Source organism: Balearica regulorum, chromosome 5 (assembly GCF_011004875.1).
Source record: "Balearica regulorum gibbericeps isolate bBalReg1 chromosome 5, bBalReg1.pri, whole genome shotgun sequence".
Taxonomy (NCBI): Eukaryota; Metazoa; Chordata; class Aves; order Gruiformes; family Gruidae; genus Balearica; species Balearica regulorum.
This window is the reverse complement of record NC_046188.1, coordinates 53,146,276-53,167,778: the sequence shown is the minus strand read 5'-3', so window position 1 is coordinate 53,167,778 and position 21,503 is coordinate 53,146,276. Positions and strand designations below refer to the sequence as shown.

General features: G+C 54.2%; 1 protein-coding gene across 1 annotated transcript in view; it reads left to right on the top strand.

Moving 5' to 3' along the window:
• The window catches only part of DUSP8 (dual specificity phosphatase 8), a 42,892-nt gene that overhangs the window by 4,856 nt on the left and 16,533 nt on the right, over positions 1-21,503 (top strand). The window contains exons 2-3 of the mRNA XM_075754913.1: positions 9,757-10,172; positions 16,629-16,767. Of these exons, the coding sequence (XP_075611028.1) occupies positions 9,942-10,172; positions 16,629-16,767 (370 nt within the window). The 5' untranslated portion in view covers positions 9,757-9,941. The remainder of the gene's footprint in view (positions 1-9,756; positions 10,173-16,628; positions 16,768-21,503) is intronic.

Here is a 21,503-nt window from a genome sequence, read left to right as displayed (position 1 = left end):
CATAAATACCCACCATCCTGCTTGTCCCAGGCTTTTGCAAAATACCTGTTATTAGTGATGGTGAGGGGACATGAAACGAGGTGGACCACTGCTTTGATCCTGTATGGAGATTCCAATGACAGCATGACCCTGGCATCCTCCCCTCCACAGCACGCATCCTCCAGCCCTGCTAATGATGCAGTGCGTCTTTCCGGTTCATCTCTGCCTACCCGTGTTACTCATCCAGCATATAGGTGCATGGTGTGCCCGCATACACAGCTTTTCATCTTGCCTTTTTTCTTATTTTTGATAGGGGATTTAATTCTTTGAGGAGTGCTGCTGTCTAAAGCTAGCACATGGTAATTCAGCTGATGCAGCAGAAGCTCTAGTAGAAATTTCAGTCTGTTTATTAGGTGATTGCAGGGCTTTTTTCATCAAGCAAGTCCAGCCCTTCCCACGCATTAAATCTGCGTCTGCTTAAATCACACATCTCCCATTGAAATCCAGCCTCTCCTGGGTAACACCAGGCAGTCTTTGCTCCAGACAAAGAGGGTCCATCCGTCTCTGGGACATGCTGTTGAAAAGAAGCAACCAAGAAGCATCTACAGCATCCAATTGTTTTTGCATTGCCTCTTACAACCCTCATTTCCAAGCTTGCAATGGCAGCCTGGTCCTCCTTGAGCTGTAGCTTGAGTGGAGTTATTCATGCCATCTTCATCTGCCTTGGCCGGCAGCCCTGTGTGGGGAGTGGATGGGCGCAGTCTGAGCCTCACTTGGCACTTGAGGCTGTTGAGTAGAGGGCTGATGCGGAGAGGGTGCCAGCACTGCTGACTTGTGAGCTAGCCTGTGAAAAAACACATTAACCACTTTGCTGCTGTCAGTGGACCTTGCAGAGATGTCCCCAGCAGCTTGGCTAGCCCAGCAGGGCTGAGACCCAGAAGCCAAGCCAGCCTGGAGCTCTCCTTTACACCTTACCGGCCACTCGCCACAGGTTTGGCTTTTCTGGTGGAAAGTCAGAAGGACACAGCAGGACAGGAAGGTGACCATGAGGGACAAGCCTCCAGCCGAAACTGAGCTGAGGCTGTCTGAATTATTCTGTGGGGTGGTGCAGGGGCAAAATGCCTCCTGCACACGGAGCAAAGTTGACAGCTGCAAAAAACCCGAATGCAAATCTCTGACTGGGCAGAATCTCCCCAGACACATCCTTTTGTAAAGCACTTGCATTGTACCATTAAAAATAGATCGGCGTGTTCTCCGCTTGCTTGCTGAATGCTGGTGCCTGTAATTCTGTGTCATCCTCGCAATCCCTTCTGCTTTGAGCTTGGCTGCCTCTTTGTCTGGCACCTGAGCAAGGTTCATTCAGCAGTAACTGATACAAAGATAAGTGTGAGCTCTGTCAGAGTCTGGCAGGACAGGCAGGAAGGTGAGGAGGACTGAACTGATCTTACTTAGCTGGGGGGTCAACCAGCAGCCCTAAAGGGGCAAGGCTTGGTGTGATCACCCATGCTTTCTGTTGTGTGATGCAGAAGCAGGGATGAGCAAGACCTGCTGGCATGGAAATGAGTTGGCGGATGTTGAAGCTCTGGGTGGATGCCATGATATGTCTCTGGATGGGTTTTTTTTTACCTGGGCTTAAAAATATATATATTTCATGCTTCAGTGTCTGCCTGGGGTTGGTGAGGGGAATATTGATACTTGTTTACCCCAGTGAATGAGTTCATCTAGTTGGCCACCCACAACAGCAATGATGATACAGGTTAAGAGAGAAGGCCCATATTACAAAATGTTGCAATACCCAGCTCTCAGTAAAGAGGCTAGGCGGTAGAATTTTATAAACAAAGAATTGTGGCATCTGACCAGCAAGCTGTGGCTCTGCATTGTCAATGGGCATGTGCTTGTCCAGGGTGGTAGGGATGGAGGAGGACCTGCTAAACACTTTGACTTCCATGTCACCTCAGATTAACCAAACCAAACCACCTGGTAATGAATCACAGCCCCCAAGGGAAAAGGAGAGAGTGGGGCAGGAACATCACCTTGGGCTTTGCCTGTTTTGTGTGTTTTTTCTAGATAAAGGTAACCCCTTGAAACCTGGAGTTGGTGCCTCATCATGGCTGTGATCAGAGGTAGAGCCTGAGCTGACAAGTGCTAATTCATCCCCAAAACTGTGAGCAATTTAGCTACTGTGTGCATATAGGAAACTTAGCAAGCCTTGAACCAGGTCAGAAAAGCCTTGCAAAGCCTATGTTACTGCCCTGGAGGATGTCTCATCCCATGGAAAACCAGTGTAACCCCTTGCATTTTAGTTGAATTCTGGGTTTGCTAAGGAGGGCCAGAGTTTCAGCAGGCGTAGGGTGTCGTAACTGTGGACATTGGCCTCTGCTGGCTGGAGACCTGTGCTGGGACCAGCACCTCAGTTCGCACCAGTTATCGTCAGAAGCTGCGTAAAAGCTGCCAGGAGGCAGCAGCATCATTGTTCTTCAGTGAGGTCAGGGGTCCTATTTGCCATTTAAGTATGGGAGACTAATGACGCCGTGCTGGGTGGGTGCCAGCGGACTGCCCCTGTGTTTGCTAGGTGCTTGCTTCACCAGCCGTGGCCTCACCCATGACTGTCGCTGGCGCTCTGCTGAGGTGGACAAACTCATGTCACTTGGGGTTGTCCTTAAGAAGTGAAATGCTGGCATATTATCTGCAGCCTTGAAGAACCACAGCTTAATCCTGTGCTTTCTTTCACTTAGCATGTAGGTGTTGCGGGAAAATAGTGCACAGGTCCTGGAGACCCTTTCTCCAGGAGACTGCAAATGCACCCAGCAGGTATTTATGGTGTCTGGTGTCCTAGGATGAGAGAGCCAGACCAGCCCTGCAGAAGTATCTAACTGCATACCTTTCTGGGCTGCCTCTGTCTGCTCTTGTTGCAAAAAGGCAAACAAACTACTGGAGATCCCCAAGATAAGCCTGCTGGGCTCATGGGGTCATGCAGCAAATGATGGGAATATCAGGCAGTGGGCAGAAAGGGCCCTTGAAGCATCAGTAGGACTAGATTTCCCTTCTCCGATATAACATGTCCTCTGTGATGTGTGCCAAGCTGCTGAAAGCACCTTCTGCTTTCATCTCTGAGATGAGAGCCTGGCCAGCTTTCGGTTTGGCAGGGTGAGGATAGAAATGGGATAGCTTTGGTATTAGAAAGCAGCTTGCTTGGGGGCACCATCCTCAGCATGGGCAAAGGCAGCAATTAAATGGCTGGCTGGTCATGGATAACCTTTGGTCTTGGCTTTTGTAGACTTTAAAATGAAAGCTTGTGTTTATACTAAGGGGAAAACCATATAAATCACCTTAAATGCACAATTCTAAGAGGACAAGATGCTCTAGACTGCAGCTAAATTCCCTTCCCTGCTGTCCCTGTTGGCTTTTCCTGGCCAGATCTCCAGACTGACCACGATGGCTGCAGTCAGAAAGTGTTCTGGGAATGGCCAGTATACAAATCCTTAAATGCACCTGGGTTGCTTTGGTGGAAGCAGGCTAGGAGACAATTGCATTTGCAGTCATAGCCCATCCAAAGCTGCTGGCACAACATAAGGTGGTGGGAGGGGATAAGGGACCCCTTCACTTGGCTCAACTACAACCAGAAGCGCTGGTCTGCCTTGCGGGGTGAGGGGTGCCTGGGAAAGACTCCCTTGCATCTGGGTACTACTTGTCCCCTTTCCTTTCATCCCTGTGTTCCTGTCTGTGTCTTGAGCACGAGCAGCCCCTGAGCTGCCCCATGCCACCAGCCACCCCCATGCCAGTGCTGCCGCATGCCTCCGCATCGTGTCCCTCGTCCGGTGTGAATGCACCATTCTGGCACTTTGCTGAATGACATCCTGGTCCTTCAGCCACATCCTCTGGTGGACAACACCTTCTGAACTGAGGGTTGCAGGTGCGGAGGGGAAATAGGAGGCACAGTGGGTGCTGCTCAGGCGCATGGTGCTCTCCGCAGGGCTCCCCACCATGCTGCTTCCAGCCTATGGGAACTGAAAGGAGACTGCGGCATAGAAAGGAGGAGGGGAAAAAATTTAAAAAAAACCTCATGAGATCAGCAAGCAGCTGGGCCTGAAACCCTGGCAAAGGTGCAGTGGCTGCCTCCTGGGGAAGTGCTGTGGGAAGAAGGGGAGGCTGCCCCTTTCCAAAGCCCTCCCTGCGCGGAGGGGTTGTGCAGGGGCTCTTGTCCCAGGGGAAGGATGCCTGCAGTGTGGAGGGAGCTGAGATGGGGATGTGAGATCAGTGTGGATGAGGCTGGGGGGGGGGGGGGGGAAGTCCTCTGTCTGCCCTGGGAAAACCCCCTGTGGGTCTCAGGGGGTTAGAGCAAAGCAGCGGACCACACTGCCATCTCCCCTACATCTTCATACACATAGGGCTCGGGACATGTTGTTCCTTCCCATCCTTGAGATTCACCAGGAAAAGGTGGACCAGCAGACTTTGAGTCTGGGGTAGTGGATGTGGTTAGTGGTGTTTCCCAGCCTCATTTTAAGGAGCAAAAGGGAAAAAAAAAACAAACCTCACTCCATTTTTCCGTTGTCAAGCAGAGAAATCTTTTGTGCTGCCTTTTAAAGGGATCTTGAGTAGCTGCTAAGAAATCATCAGTGGTTACATCACCTCCAAAGCAGCTACTGCAGGCACCTGACAGCTTTGTCCCACTGCCACCCTGGGGGATCATTAGTGCTCCAAATTCCTCGCCCTTGGAGACAGCCTGCATCCCTTGCTGGGAGGGAGAAGCTGCTACACGGTTTATGCTGCTGTGAGTGGCAGAATGGGATCAGTAGATGGGCTGAGGTTCACAGCAGATGGCATAGAGCAGGGTGACACATCCTGGAGTTTCCTAACCCCATCCCATTTGCTAAGCTGGGTTCATCAGCCCATGCAGGACCCGAGCATCTTTCAGGGAGTAAGCCGAAGGTGCTGCAGTAGCATCGCCTCGGGCCGGAAATGCAGCCGTTGCCTGGCAGCTGCGGGTTTCCAGGGAAACCAGAGGTGCTAACTTGTTAATGAGCCCCACGTCCCTGATTGCTGCTGCAAAATAATAATAATTAGTAATAGGCCCGTGATTTAGGAATCCCTCAAACAGCATGAGCCTGCTGAGGGGAGTTCGCTAAGTGCCGGAGCACTTGAAAGAACTGAGAGGATGGGGAGGAAAAATGGGTGGAGGGCTTGGCAAAAGTGCTATGTTTTACATCTTAATAAGTGTCTGGAGAGCTGGGGACCAGTGGGGTACTGTCAGTGTCCCAGGGGTAAGCCTGGGGCTGGTGGCAAGGCTGACCTGGATGGATGGAGGAGCCCTGGCCAGGCAGCATCTCACTGCAGGGCTCAGAGGACGTGGATATTTGCCCAGGTGGCCTGCGGGGGGAAAAGCCAGATCATTTAGCTCAGTGCTGCTGGGTCCCCAGTGGAGATGGCAGTTCTTTGGGAACGGCTGCTTTCCTGGGTTACTGAGGACAAACAAGCAGACATTTCTCTGTGATGCTCTTATCCCATGGTAAATTCAGGGTAGAGATGCCACCAGAAGAACGTGCTCCTGGGATGAGCATCACAGGGAGCATGCTGTAGATCCAGTCTCACTTAGGTGATGGAAATGTGTTCATGGGGTCACAGCTGCTTCTCACAGCAAAGCTGGCCTCCCCTAGGCAGCGAGAGGAGCATCTCCTCAACTGGACTGTGTGTGGAGGGTAGAGCTCTTCAGGGCACAACTACTAGCTTGGTACAAAGAGTGGACATGCTGGTTAGTGAGGTGTATGGTTGCTACAGAGACATGGTGGCATTCCAGTTGATGTCTCCAGTACAAGAGAAACCAGATCTACACCCTCCCCATACCACATCTCTCAGCTGGAGGCCTTGTGCAAGATGAGAAATTGAGGGAAGTGGCCTCCACCTCCATGACCTGTGTTGGGCCAGCACAGGGATGAGTTCCCATAGTCCACTGTGCCACACAGATAGACTCAGGCTAGGGCGTGTTTCAGGTTTTCTTGCTCTCTTGACTGGCCTGACCAGACGAGGGTCACAGCCAGGTTGAACACTTGCCCTTAGCCCAACTTGTCATGCACATCTCTGTCACACTCATGATTCGTGTGGCCAGCACCCCTCACCTGACATGCACGTCCATGGAGGTGCCACTGGGGACAGAGTCCCAATAAGTGGGCAATTGGCCCAGCCTGTGTGCTAAGCTCTGCCTGTCTTTCTGTCCCTCAGCTGCAGCATGGCCTCTCCTGCTTGGCTGTCCCCATTCAGCTAAGCCATGTGCCCATCTCCTCATTACAGGCACTCCAGGGAGAGGTGGGATTAAAGGATTATGGTAATGTTCTTCAGGAACACTCAAGAAGATTAAGATGGTTTTAATAAACTGATAAGAGAGGGACACAGCTATGTTTCTGAAACCCTAATTTAGGTTCCAGGTTAACCTTTTCCCCTGGTCTCCTGTCACCATGGTGAGAAGATCTCTTACTTCAGCAATGCTCCATAGTTATGCTCATTTCTTCCATTTTCCGTTTGACCTATCTGAGCAGAAGCAGAAAGACCTCTTCCTTCCTTCCCAGGTAGGGAGGCGTTAGAGCTTGTTCTTCTTAGACACCATCTCACACACAGCCTGTGAGGTACTGTGAAGGTCTTGTAGGCTCTGCTGGTACCTGGGGTACCTGTTAGCTGGGGACGAACCCACCGCCTCTCAGTCTGGCTTCAAAACATCCTGTGGTTGCTCACACAGAGTGTCTCATCTGCCTTTGACGTGGCTGGGCATACTCTTAGAGAAGTCCCTGTGCCTTGGGTCTAATGTCAAGGTTACAGCTCCCTATGACCGTGCTCAGTCAGTCATCTCCATCCCCCATAAAGGCTCACAGAAAGAGAGGCACAATGAGCCTACCTTCCCTTGCCTTCCGCCACATCTTTTGGGTGGAGCTGGGAGTGGGACCTGGCTGATATGCCACCAGGTCCACCTGGGTGTGCTGGAACAGATGTTTATCCAGTTGTTCTGGGGGGGGGCAGCTATTAGCTGAGCTGGGAAGCCCCTCTTCTGTCTTCTCCAGTCTCCCACCGAAGGTCCCAGTCATCTGCCAGAACTTCATGCATGAAAGTCTCTTCTGAACAGTTTTCTCTCAGAGTGGTTAGGCAATCAAGGATCTGTTATCTTTCCCAGACCCCTCTATTTGTGTCCGAGACCCCTGAAGTTTACCCCTTGCTCATTATCTGAAGAGCAGATACTCTGTTTTCTCCAGAGGAATGGTGCAATGTGTCCCCCCACGTCAGATCACTCCTTCCTCCCACTTCAGTCTTTCACTGTCATCCCTCTGCCGAGGTATTGTCCCCACCTTTTTTGTCTGTAGACTCTCTCCATTCCCTTTTTATTTCTTGGATGTAATTGGAAGAGCCAAGAAGAATTCGCAGCCTGGTATCCTGATGGGGAAGGGAGGCAGAAAGTGATTTGGGGAGTGGGGTGTGAAAGGAAGACGAAGGGGAAAAGCTGGCTAATTTGCATCCTTTCTGAGTGCCCTGGCTCTATAGCCAAGGTACAGCAGGGGGCCTTCTGGCAAGGCGGTAGCAACGTAATGAGGTGTGTCATATCGCAGCAGGAGCCAGCCTCGCTCCCCCTCAGACCCCCTAATTAGAACTGTTTCAATTTTTAAGCCCTCCTGGAGGAGTGCTGGGGGAGGTGGGGGGAGCAGGGTTCCTGTGGCGGGGGGACCGCCAGCCGCCCACCGAGGGGGCAGCTCTAATTGGAGTTGCTGCAAGGAGCTGCAGAGTGATACAAGCTCGCCGTGGGGCCAGGGACAGCAATGCCGTAGTGCTGCGGGACTGCCAAAATGCTTTGTGCCAGGAGGGTCCATCACTATTGCAGCTTTTAGGGGATTTTCTCCCCCCTCCCCTCCCAACTTCAATTTACACATTGTCAGAGGCAGCAGGGGTGTGATACAGGGGCAGGAGAGGAATGCACATCCTACTGAGGCCTCAGATTGAGAGCTTGAATTCTGAGGCTGAAGGCTGGGACATCTACCCCCTGCTTTGGGAGGCAGGTCTGGTAGCCCAGGGAAGTTGGGGCTGTTAATGCTGGGGTCATGAGCCACAGTAAATGCTGGAATCCCCATCCTCATATTCTGTGGCTTTCCATCCTTCTCCTGCGAGCTGGCTGTGTCCTCCAGGTTTGGTGACTAGTAACTGAGGTCCCTGTCATTTCACCCCATAGCGTGTCCTACCCAAGCATTTCCTTTGTGTCTTGAGCTGCCATTGCGGTAGGTGCCTGCACCACAGGGGCTTTGGGAGTAGGAGCTTCCAAGAACTGCTGGCTTACTCGGATCAGGATGACTCGTAAGCCTGCTCTAGTCCATGGACCAAATCCTGGCCCTACAGAAGTCAATGAAAATCTTTACTCTGGCCTTTTCAGACATGGTATTCATAGTCCTCCTAATTCAGATGCATTAAAGCTTCCATGGAACAGCTTGTGGGTTCTCTCTAAAACACCGTCTGGCAGGGACAAGAAGAGCCTGGTAATAGCCCAGACTTATTTTCTGAATGACTGCAGCAGCATTAAAACCTAATGCCATTAAAACATGCCTGCAATGACGTGTGCCATTAAAACCTAAGACGACAGCCTGAGCTGAATGGCCCCCAGCTTGCCTATTGCTCTTGCAGACCCCATGGGCTGGGTGTAGAGAAAGCTCATTCTTCTGGTAGCACTTCAGAGAGCACCTGCTCAGCTCCTAAGATGGAGCCCAGATAACGTACCCCGGTATATGAACCCCCTTTCAAAGTCTGTGCGATTTAGATGCTGGAAAGCAGTAGCCGTTTTGGGGCCATCTTGATCCAAGTACAGCTTCCCAGGGCCTCTACCCTAATGCCTGGCCTGTTTCTTGAAGGCAGGAGTGAAGGTCAACTCGACTTCTTGGCTTCCAAGAGAGATCATCTTCTCCTGACTTGCCAGGAGGCAAGCTGGCAAGATACCTATGAGCAGGCTCTGATAAAAAGGCAGGTGAAATCCAGCGTGAAGTGATGGACATGCGTGAGAAAACCTGATTTGGTGGTGTGCTTGATGGGCCCCAAACTAGCTATTACCATGCAGCAGCAAAACCTTAGAGCTGAGCTAAGCTGCTTCTGTGAAACCATTAGCTCTGTGCTCAGCAGAGGTCAGAAAAAGCAAATTGATTGCAAGGAGCTGTTGGGCTGAGAACAGGGAAAGGAGGAGACATCTTGCCCCATGCAGGTCCCTGGTGTGCCTGCCTCTCAAACATGGTGTGTTGGAGCTGGCCAGGGTGACGAAAGGCATCTGTGCAACAGGCAGCTCTGTAGATGCTCTGACATGAAAGGCTCCTAAAAGGGGTCTAAATGAGGTGAGAACCATTGGGAAGGTGATTAGGGAATGGGCATGCATGGCCTCTTCCAGTGCAAGTAGTAAGGGTCACCCAGAGGAGCCATTGGTTAGCAGACTTGGAGCAAACCAGGGAAGGACTTCTTCACTGTAGCTGGCAAACTGTTCTCCCTGCCACTGGCCTCTGTGCCTGTTTAAAGCTGACATGGCTTCAAAAAGCAATTAGACAAATTAATGGCAGAAAGCTCCACTGAGGGCTATTAAATACAAAGAGAAAACCTCTGGCTTGGGCACCTCTGGAGCCACAGATGCCCATGGGCTGGGAGAACATACCTAGAAAGTGTAGCTTGTTGCACTCTTACGCTCTTCTGAAGGCCAAGCCCTTGGGGACTTGGCCCAAGGTGAATGTCATGTCCTGCCCAGCTGACCGGTCATCTTCTCCTTTCCTCTCTTTCCAGGTTCAGCACAATGAATTGGCATCCTGGGTGTTAGCAGTGTGAGGAGACCAGGACAGGTGCTGCCCTGCTTACCCCTTACCCCCTTGCTCATTCCCCTTGGGGGAGACGGGTGCTGGCGTTCCTGCCCTGCCCTTCCACCCCTTGCCCCCACCCCTTGCACTCATCATAGAGGGGACGGGCCCGTTATGGCTGGGGACAGGCTCCCTCGCAAGGTGATGGACCCAAAGAAGCTGGCCAGCCTCCTGAGGAACGGAGCGGAGGGCACCCTAGTCATCGACAGCCGCTCCTTCGTGGAGTACAACTCCTGGCATGTCCTCAGCTCCGTCAACATCTGCTGCTCCAAGCTCGTCAAGAGGAGGCTCCAGCAGGACAAGGTTTCCATCACGGAGCTCATCCAGCCTGCCTCCAAGATGAAGGTAGGGTATCTAGTAGGGTATCTGGCAGATGCTCGCACCCTCTTCTCCGGTAGAAAGGGGCAGGGTGGGAGTGGGATGCAGGCTGGCCTAAGGGCCGGTCTGTGCCTGGTGTGTGCATCCTCCTCCTCCATCCCTTGACCCCAGTATCTGCCCACATCTCTGGCACCCTTTGGAGAGCTGGAGCATGAGCTCATGTGGCCACAGGGCTGTCCTCACGAACCTGTTCGTTGCCCCCACCCCAGTGACGTGGCTCCCTGCTCCAGCAGCCCTCCCCAGGCAAGTCTAACAGGTATATCAGCCTTAGGACTTGTCCTACGCCAGCAAACAACCCCCAAAAGCCTTCCTGGAGCTGTAAGCTTAATCCCCTGCTAAAAACTCTTCCCCTCCCCTCTGTCATCTCTAACTCCATTCAGGGACATGTAATCCTCCTCCCCTGTGACGCCAGAAGCTCTTATCCGGTGTCACGGCGTATTATCTCTCCCAGGCTCCTCTCTCTATCGCTCCTGGTTAAATAATAGAGGTGGCTCTGAGCCACGGAGCTGGGCTGGAGGCCCGGCCAGAACAGCCCCAGGTGCCCCGGCGGTGCCATCGGCCGGGTCCTGCCCTCCGCCGGGATGCTGCCGGAGGGCTGCGCCGGTGGGCGCCGGGCCGCGGGCCGGGCCGGAGGGTGGTTTGCCGTCGCAGCCCGCTCTCCCGCCGGCTCGCTTTTACCGTTCCCCCCCTCCCGCCTTGTAATTTTATGGCAAAGCGAGGGTAATTCAGGCGATTAATCAAATGCTGGGCCCAGCTGGAGCCATCTGCGGCGTGTCCCCCCCTCCTCCCGCCGCCCCGCGGAGCCACCGCCGCCCGCATTGGCTGTCGGTGACATCACCCCGCCGGGATCAAGGGGGCTCGCGGCGCGGGGGGGCGGCCTCGCGCCAATCTGCTGCGGTGATGCTCCGGGCTGGGCGATTTGGAGGGGATTGCAGAGACTGATTCCTGAACGGCTTTAACTGCTCTTAAAGCCCCGGGAGAATAAAGCAGAATAATCAGTTTTTCGCAAGCTAGGAGGGAGCGCGGTGCGGCCGCCCTCCTCCCGGCGAGGGTCACCTCTGCAGTGGCCGCCGTCACGTGGAGCGGCAGCAGCAGCAGCAGCAAAAGCGGTGCGCAAGGGGGAGGAAGGAGGATGACGGGGAAGGGGGAAGCATGGAAGAGTTAACGTCAGCTGATGCCGTCTGCCTGCAAACCTGCAGCTCGGCAGCCGCAGAGGAGCAGTGGCTCTCAAAGGGGTCGGCTGGTCCGTCCTGGCGGTCCCTGCTCTGTCCCCATAGAAGGAGCAATCGCCTCCTCCCCGCTCCTGGATCATTGCGCAATGGTCCAGGTACCAGCTGGGGACGTGATTATAACCAGGGATGCTAGGGGGGCGGAGGAGAGGCGTTGCCACCGTCTTCAATTCACGGCTTTTCTCTTCCTCTCCTCTCCTCTCCTCTCCTCTCCTCTCCTCTCCTCTCCTCTCCTCTGAAATCTCTCCCGACGCATCCGCGGGCAGGAGGCAGCGTGTCCCCACGCCCGCTCTGCGCAGCCCCTGCCGTGCTCGCCGCTTTGCGCGCTGGCTCTCCCAGTACACGCACCCCGGGAATTAATTAAGCCTCAGGGCACCCCTGTGAGGTTAAGCCACTTGCCCTGGGAAGCTGGAGGGGGAGACTGGGGGTGGTGGGGGAGTGTCACAGCCGTATCCTCATCTGGCATGAAGCAGGGGTGGTGGCCGTGGCTCGGTGTGTCCAAGCCTTTTCATGCCTGCATCTGCGAGTTTGCATTTTGGGGTGGTGAACTTTCCTCTCCCCCTTTCTTCTTCCCCCACGCCTCCGATTTCAGCCACTTGGGTCGTGGCCGTGTTTTGGGATCCCCAGAAATCAATGTGGTCTGCTGCCTCGAGGTGCACAGACCCTCAGAGAGGGATGCTGAAAACTGGTTTAGACCTCCGTTACTCCCATATCGTTTCCCTGCCCTCCACCTGCAATCGCTGGCCAACCGCCCCCCCCCCCCCCCCCCCGCCCCGGCCCTGCTCTGCCCCTGGCTCCCCGCACCGGGGCTGGGGGAGGTGGGTGGGGCGAAGCGGGGGGGGACGGGGGGCACGGCTGGCGTTGGGAGCAGATGGCAGGAAGGGTGACATCAGTGGTGCGATTGTCCGGCCCCATTATTCCTCCTGACGGGCCTCCCGCCCTCCTCCCGCTTCCTGCTCCCGGCCGGCCGGGGCTGCCGAGACAAAGGCAGCGACGCGGAGCTGCCCGGACGGGGAAAGGGCAGCCCTCAGCCTCCGCCTCGTCCCGCTCCTCCTCGCCTGCCCAGTGAAGGAGAGCTCGACCTGCGCGTCCCGGCTCTGCGATGGCCCGGGTGGCCATTGCCTTTTGGGGAAAGGTGCAGGGGCTGATAGAGAGCAAAGCTTTTGGGGACCCCTCCTGGCTCTCCCCTCCGCTCCTCCAGCGTGCGCGAGTGCAGGGGGGATGAGAGCATTTGTCTACAGTGCTCGCACCCCTCTTTTCCATGCGGCTGTTAAGGAAGCGTACCATTAACGGTGCTTCTGGGTGCTGCGGTTAGGAGCAACGCTGTGGGATAACAGCAGCTCCTGGCTCTTGGTGCAAGGAAAGGAAAGGACCATTTGGTGTGAAAGAAGAAATGGGGAGAATAAAAATCCCTTTGTTTTTTCAATGAAATGTGGCTATGATTGGGGGCATAGCTAAGCCACCGCTCCCCGAGCCCCATTATGCACCGCATCCCACTGGGCGCATGTATCTTCCCATGGTGCCCAGGTGGAAAACTGCAGCAGCTTTTTATTTTCCAATTAGCAATAGTCTCCCTCTGCACAAAAATGGTACCAATGTACTGCTCTGGTTTTGTTTTTGAACCCTTGTCCCAATACTAACAATAATAAATTCTCCCAATAATAAATTCCAATAACAACTGGAATAATTCAGCTCCTTGGTACGGTTTCGGGGGCAGAGGTTATGGGAAATTCCTGCTTGGGGTTTTTACTAGCATTTCTTGAGGGAAATGTTGAAAATTTCACTTCTTCAAGATCCCCCTGGAAAGTCTTCCCACCTCTTGACCTCTTTTCACTTCCTGAAATGTAGCTATCTCAGAGTAGCTATAATTGCGGTTTGAGGCATGACAAGGGTCTCTTCGGGCGATGGGAATATTTATTTATTTGCATTAGGAGCATGGCTCTGCAAGCAGCTGTTTTGCTTGAGGGAAAGCCGGGGCTTATTTTTGAGCCATGTGCCTGGCTGTTCTTTATGTTGATGGAAGCCCTGTTATTTCAGTGGGGTGAATCACTGTATTTTGAAACAATATGTGACTGAGATGTTGGTAGTAATTGGGATAATAAGAATAGCTTGCTCTTATCTTAGCCCGGATCACCTATAGAGCATCATCATCCCTGCTTGGCAGCCGGGGAGAGGTGGAGCAGGGACCTAAACTGCATTGAACCACCCCGTGCCCGGGGTGAATATCCATAAGCGAGTTACCTCCAGCCAGAGCTGGGGAGGGTGATGGGGAGCACTGGGCTTGGCACGAAGGTGATGTATGGTCTCAGCCGGGGTTTGGTTGGAGCTGTTGGCTGGGTGGTCCGTGCTCTGGGCTGGCCATCTTCCCCAGCTGAGATGCTTGTGGGGAGGATGTTTGTCCTTGCGGAGGTGCCCTGGGGCACCTCCAGTGCTGGGGTGGGCCAACAGCTTTTCAAAGGCATTCACAGATTTGCAAACCCCACTCAACATCTACTTGGGGCCAAAAGACTTGCTGTGCCTTGGCCCCGCTGCCCCTTCTGGGCTGGATTTGTGGGCCTTTTCTGGAGGGTGATGCCTTGGGGTTTGGTTACTTCAGCAGTCTTGGGATAATATACAACCCCCATGAGTGAGCTCCCACCATGGAGGTGCTGCTTCTTGGAGGGACTCCTCTGTTGTCAGCCATGCCCATTCCCTGGCAGAGGCAGGAATCTGGCCCTTCAGCTTTACTCTCCTCCCTGGCCCCAATTAGCTCTTAACCTCCGTATATTTAAGACCAGAGATCGGGCTGTGCCTTCCCCTGCATATCAGGACTGCATGAGGTTAAGGGGAGATCTGTGGACCCAATTAAACATCTCCCTCTCATTTCCCTTTGTGTCAAGGAGCAGACATGCCAGTGTAGGCTCCTTGTGTGCTCCACGAGGGCTCCTCAGGACCATCCTGAAGGCATCCTCACCCCAGCAAGTGGGGTATTTATTTTCTGCAGCCAGGCCATGCAAGGCCAGCGCTTGTTTGGCATTTACATTGAGTGAAACCTTATAACTTTAATAAGATGTAAACTGTGTCGCACATCTCTGCCGTCGCTCAGCAACCCTGCAGTAATGGCCCAAACAAAGCCTCCCCATGCAGAGGGAACACTAAATCCTATTGTGGGATAATTCTGCTTGGCCAGAGCTGGTGGTATCTCCCTTGCAGCCACCCTGGCTGAGTCTGCACAGCTGGGATGAGCCCCTGCCCCAACGCAGCTTGGTCCCTGCCTCACCGTGCTTTTAGGGGAGATGCTTTCACTGGTGTAGGGCTTCAGGTTGGGGACTGGGTTTTCAGGATGTGCTAATGACATGCTAGGGGGGCTTGAAGGGATAGTGGCCCTGCTAAGGACTAGTGGGCTCCCGGCTCTGAGATGGCTTGGCAGCCACCATGTTTCCCTCCAGCTGCGCTTGAGATGGCTTCCTGTGAAAGTCCTGCTTCAGGGCTAGCTGAGGAAGAGATGCTGGGGTAGATCCTCAGCTGGCTTACCCCCAGGTGGCTTCAGTCATTTTTCAGTGTCTTATTTTAAAATTCCTGCATCCTTTTCTTTTCCTTCTCATTCTGCCGCTGCCTTTTCATCCCTCCTGTCATCCCACTGACCTGCAGGGCCAGTTTTGCTCTCCAGTGCCCAGTGCCGGGCTGGGGACAGGTGGCTCCTTTGAGCTCCCTGCTTCCTATTACAGAGCTGTGTGTGGTGCCCCGGCAGGGATTTCTGTCAGTGCGGGGCCATCCTTCCGCTGCGGCGAGGAGACATGATGAGCTCAGCTAAATTGGTGCACCCTGCAGTTTTATTTGGATGATGCTCACGTTGCCGAGCAGGGAAGCACCTGCAGCAGGGTGTGAAAGCAGCATTAATATCGACAGCAACCCCGAGCGAATCTCCTCGAATTTGTAAGACAAGGCATGGCAGTAAGACTGCAAAAGGTGGCAGGTGTCCATGAGTGGTTCCTAGTTCAAATGGTCTCCTAAAGAGATTTTGGAGAGGGCCAGGCAGGGGGTGGATGATGGGCAGCTCCAACACAAGCCAGAGGAGAGAGCTGGCCCTGGTGTACAGACCCTCCCTCCCTGCCCACCACTGCCTCCTCCTCCTCCCTCAGGGTGATGAATGTGCCTTATCCTGCCGGCTGGGAGGGCAGTCACTTGCAAGGTAGGCATATGCCATCCACCCAGCTATTCAGCAGATGCACTGAGCCATGCCTCTGTGAGGATTTTTATCTTCTTTTAATGCATGGGCCTTTAGGTAGGTGCAGGAACAGCCAGCTGTGACTTGAGTGCTCTTGCTGCAATCCAGCCATCACCAGGCATGGGGGGACTCCTGCCTGCAGACAGCTGCCTGCCTGTGGGGTACCTCACCATCTCACCTGCCCCGGAGACCCTGCAGCAGCAGCAGGGCTGGATGCTCTTTGTGGCACATAAAGTCATGTGAAGAGCAGCCCCAGAGCTCCTTTCCCTCTCCCCAGCACATCTCTGTAGTGTGCAAATCCCCCCATGCATTACAAAAGGAAGAAAGAGCATCCCCCTGAGCATCGACCAAGATAAAGAAGAAATTTTCCCTGTCTTTCAGCCCTCAGGGGTCATCTGCAGGAGGTTTGGGTTGAGCTTCCAGAGGGGTAGTATCTACAGAGGTGTTACTGTGCTGGCATGGTGTTTCCAGGCTGAGCCCTGAAGAGCTGTTGCTCCAGCCCCGCTTGCTCCAGCCACAGCTCAGGGGTTGTGCTGGGAGCATCCCTGCCTGCAGAACCTCCCCTAAATCCCTGTGACACCAGCCAGGCTGCAGAGGAGTATCTGAGGGCAAAGGTTGGGTGAGAAGGAGGTGGTGGAAGAAGTCGCAGCAACTTCTGGGACGCGGTTAAGTAATGGCAAGCCAAGAGTGGGCGATGGGGAGGAGTGACCCTATTTTGGGTAGGATGCTGAAAAGCGCTCGCAGTTGATGGGGCTGCTCTGATGGGCGTCTGTGCTGACATACTCCTCATAGCTGTGGAGCAGAATCCCAGCCTGGCTGGACCCTTCGTTTGGTGAGTGAAGCTGGCTTGTGGGGACAGTGTGGAGCTGGGGTCTCCTGCTTGTGTGATCGCTAAATTCAACTATGCTTCCTGTGGTGGTGTGGGCAGCAGCATCCTCAGCGCTCAGCCTATTTCTCTGACAGCCGGTTTTTGCCGTTCCCCTGCAGGTGGAGGCGGAGGAGCACCAGGACGTGGTGGTCTACGACCAGAGCACGCGGGACGTGACCGGCTTGGCTGCCGACAGCTTCCTCTCCATCCTCCTGGGCAAACTGGACAGCTGTTTCCACAGCGTCTCTGTCCTCACAGGTAGGAGCCCTGCGTTAGTGCTTCCCTTGGTGCTCATGCCCTTAGTCTGGAGTTATGGGGCTGTGGCCACATGTGTCCATCTGCACCTGCTTTCCTGGTCACCGGTGGCTGTGGCATCAGTGGGCAGCTCCACACGTGGACTGAGGAGGCTCAACCCACACCGGCATTGCTGGGTCCCCCCAGTGCATTCATTCCTAGCACCATCCGACTCCCTCCCACTGCGCATGTCAGCCAGAGTGAATGAGAGGGCAGGATACGGAGGGGCCGTGGTGTCACGGATCCAGCCACCCAAAAGCTGCCCTTCGTTCCCCCATCCTGGCACTGTTTCATCCCCAGTAAATGTGCCAAGGGCCGGACCTGGTTTGGGCACTCTGTTCCCTCTCACTGCTGTTAAAGGGAGAGCAGGAGAGGAAATCCATGGATGTGCTGGGAAGGGGAAGAAGAGCAGGGGCAGAGGGTCATCACTGGGTGAGTCAGGGTCTGCTGGGGATGATGGTGTCCGGGCACGGGTGCACAGGCAGGAGGAGGCACGCATTGCCGTAATTACAGCCTTTCTGCAGAGCAAAATGTAAGGCAGGTGACAGATGAATGAAACACTCCAACCCAGCAGAGAGGAGGAGAAAGAGGCAGTGAACTGCCGAAGGGAGGGTTAAAGCTGCCTTTAATTCCCCATGGCTGGGACAGCCGGGCATCTGCCTGGCTGTCTGCCCACCTCTGAGATTTCTGCCCACAGAGGGGTGGGCAGGCACTGCCCCCACAGCCCCCAATCCCACTGAGCTCAGCCAGGGTCATAGATAGTGCCAAAAGCATGGAGATGGGAATCATCTCCGTTCACAAAGCCCATCCTCGTCCTGCGGTGATTTGGTACTGCTTTGGAGCTGAGGTGGAGAGTACCAACCTCTGTGTCCCTGGGGCATCGCAGGGATGGATGGAGCAGCCATCCCTGCAAACCCAGCAGTGTGACAAACCCTGGGAAGGAGTAGTTGTGACGGGGAAGGTGGCACAAGCAAGCAGCATTCAGGGAGCTTTGCCCATGCACAGCATGGGTAAGTGCTGTTGAATCGGAGTGGCTGCATTGTGATGTGGAGAAAAGAGCAGACAAATAGTAGGAATAAACCCCCCAGTTCGAGGGTTTCAAAAGCAAGCAGGGACTACATGAAATCACGTTAAAGCTAATTAGCATGGCCTGGGTTGCAGGAGCTCTGCTGAGGACAGTGCTGGAGGATGCTACTGTGAGCTTGCTACGGCAGCCCCCGTTCGCCCCAGCGGCCGCGCCGGCAGCTCCAAGGTCATTGCGGCATAAACAAGGGCAGAGCTTGGCACGCGGTTCAGGAGAAGGAGAAGACGGATTCGGTCACATCTGGGCAGGAACCTGTTTAGTCACTGGGATGGGTCAGGAAACAGCCTCTGTGGCGTGACCCCGGCACCCCCCAACCCACCGCTGCTTTCCCAGGGCCAAGTGAGGGGCAGTGCCGTGTGCTGGCTGCAAGCCCTCCACCCTGAGTCCTCCTGGAGCAGGGATGGGGCTGGATGAGATGGCCCTGAAAGCCCTGGAACCTTCCCCTCCCTGGGAAAGCGAGGGGAGGCTTCGGGGTTCCCTGTAGTACTGGTGCACCCCAGTGGCATGCATGGCATGTCCCATGCTGGGTGGGTGCTGGCGACCTGCCCCTCTCCCCCCGGCTCCTGGCCATGAGCATTTCCATTGCTGAGCCCCCCACGAGCAAACCTGCACCCTGCTTGGGTGTACACATCCTCCATCTTCAGAGTGGCCATTTCTATCTCCCTGGGCTGCAGGAGCCCAGACCCCCAAGCCAGGATGTGGCTGTGCTAGGCGCCAAGCAAAGCTTAAACCTCCCTAATAAAAATGCTGCAGGGCTGCAGCCTAATGGGCAACACGGGCTGCCAGCAGGTGGAAAAAACGGGAACCAAAATGTAGAACACTGGGTCATGGCGGCGGCATTTTACATGGAAATTGTTACTGGAAGCGGCTGTGGAGAGCATCCGGGGGAGGCTGGGCATGCTTGCCGACACGCGCAGCTTCCTCCTGCCTGCAGTGTGGGCGGCAGCCGGGTTCTTTTAGAGGCAGCTCTTGGGAGGTCTGAGGGGGGGAATGTGCGGGCTGGGCCTGATTCTGATCCCTCGCCCTGGTGGGGTTTAACCCCTCGGTCTGTTCGCTCTGGGCTCGGGCATCTTGTCCTGCCCCAACCCATCCCGTGTCCCAGAAGAGGTGCCTCTGTCCTCCCTGGAGGTGGCTTGTGACCCCAGCAGGGAGTCGGGCTGCCAAGGGCTGCCAAAATCTCAGGGTCCTGCCCTGAAATCTCAGCCTGTCCCTAAGTGGATGTCAGCAACCCAAGGAACCCTGTCCTGAGGGTCCCCAAACTTGTGTGTCACCCCTACACATCCCCAAAACCTCCCAAGCCCCTGTGTGCTCCCCAGCTCTCCTCAGCCCCTGCAGATGTTTCTCCAGGCGTGATGCACGTCCATGCCTCAGTGTCCCCATCTTGTGCAAATGCCGTGCTTGGCCATTCTGCTCACCTCCAACTCATCGTCCTTCAGACCCTCAGAGCAGCTGGTGGAGGCTGATGGGCAAGGACAGGGGAGCTGGGGGTGGCAAGAGCAACCATGGGGACCCCTCAAGGGTTAACAGCCCAGAAGCAGCGATTCCAGCGGGCTGGGAAGGAGGAATCTGAGTCAATTATTCCCAGTCTTGGAAATCATCAGCTTCTCTTCTTTTTTCCTTTTTTTTTTTTTTTTAATTGTGTAAGTATAAATAGTGTTGCTTGCTGCCCTCCATCCGTGGGAGCAGAAAGCCTGTTGATTTATATGGTTTTCCTGACATCACATGAAGTGGTGGAAAACTGAATGGAGCCAACATTTTTCCTGCATTACGTAATACCCCCTCCCTCCCAGCCCAGCTCTGCTATTCCTGCAGGAGCCTGACTGTTCTTTAACCTTTGTTTACTTCAGCACAAACCCTTGCTTTTTTTTCCTTTTTTTTAATATATTTTTTGCCTTTTTTTTTCTTTTTTTTTCTTTTGTTCCCCCTCCCCCCCTTCTTCTTCCCCCTTTGCAAAATCTTGCTTGGTTTTTATCAACAGCCATTATCTGTTTATGAAGCAGCAGCAGCAGCAGTCTGGCTCCATCACTCCCTGATGGCTCCCGCTTGCCAGCTCTTGTATTGGAGCCCAGCCAGAGCCGTAGCGTAGTGCTGAGCTCCTGGGTGCTGAGCTTCACCAGCTCCTCTCCATTTATCCAGCTGCAGCGGAGGGTGGGCAGATCTTCCTTTGCTCCCATTCAGCAGCTAAAAGCGATAGCCGAGGGCTTGGGATGCTCATCCAGATAACGCTCAGGCATGCATCCTGTGCTTACTCCTGGTCCTTGGGCCGAGCACCGGGCTCATCTCCCCTGCGCCCAACGCTGTATATGCCAGCTGGAGACCAAACTGGGGTGGCAGTGTGACCAGCAGCAGTGGTCCCCACAGCCCCAAGCGCTGGGGTTGGGACCCTCCTTGCAGAGCAGAGGCTCTGTTCCTCTTTTCATTGCAGTTTCATGTGCTGGGGGAGCTTTATCGTTGCGATATCGTGCTCTGACCTGAAACAGGCCCCTCGCTTGCTTTCTGAACTCAAGTCATGAGCTTTTCATCTGGCTCCGGAGCACAAGTGAGATCATCTTCAGCTCCCCCCCCCCCATACCAATTCTTCAAGGAATGTTTAAATTTTCCAGTCCTGTTCTTTCTAAATTTGGAGTGTCTGTTTACTCCCAGGATTCGGAAAGAATGTAACAATATCATCAGCAAGAAATCCCTCCCAGCCCTCCGCTCGCCATCCTCCTCCTCGGCGAGCGGGCTGGCCTGAGCAGCGCTGGCTGTGACCCAGGTCCTCTCCAGCCCGGTGGTGTCGTGGCCAGCCGGCACAGCCGGGGAGAGTTGTAATTGCACGGCAGCGGTGATCGGGAGGGGGCTGAGATTTGGGGGATTTTGGGGGAATCTACCAAAGGCAGGTGACTTCAGAGCAGACAAAATGAAGTAGCGAAAAAGGAGAGGGGATTTCCATTGCAGGAGCTGACTTGGGCTGCCCAGGCATGAGTGGGTTCAGCACTGGCTGGAATTATTTTAGAAACAAGGATTCAGGGACAGATGATTTTAATAAAATATAAAAGAAAAAGCACCTGGCTTGGGGTTTTTTTGCTGCATAGGAACAGTCCTAAAAGGAGGTTAAACATCAGGGCAGCTGAATGTGACTTTGCTCATCCTTGACTGAAAATACCACGATGCTTTTGCATGTCTTGTTGGTGAGAAGTCACATGCCAACATCACATCTCCCTTGCTGCCTGCTCCTCTTGAAACATGTTGGGCTGGAGCTGTTTTAGAGGAAAAGAGAAGATGAATGAAAAAAGCCGAGCTAGGCAGGTGCAAAAGCAGCATATAGGCAGGGCAGAGCAGACGGGTCTTACTTTTAGTCAGAGTCCCAGAGGCTGAAGACAGCCTGTGCATCCAAAAGGCAGCAAAAATACAAATGAATCTGCAAAGCTTGTCATGGCTGATGCTGAAGCTAAAAGCTTAGCAGGATCCAGAACCAGGATCGAGGTATCTTTACAAACCAAATGTAAGAAAAAAACAGTCTAAAACCTAAGAAAGAAAACACCCTGAACACCCACACTTTGGCTGTCAGTCAGAAACTGTCTGATGGGAGTGGGGAAGCAGGACCCCACTGCAGCAGGTTATTTGATAGTCACCT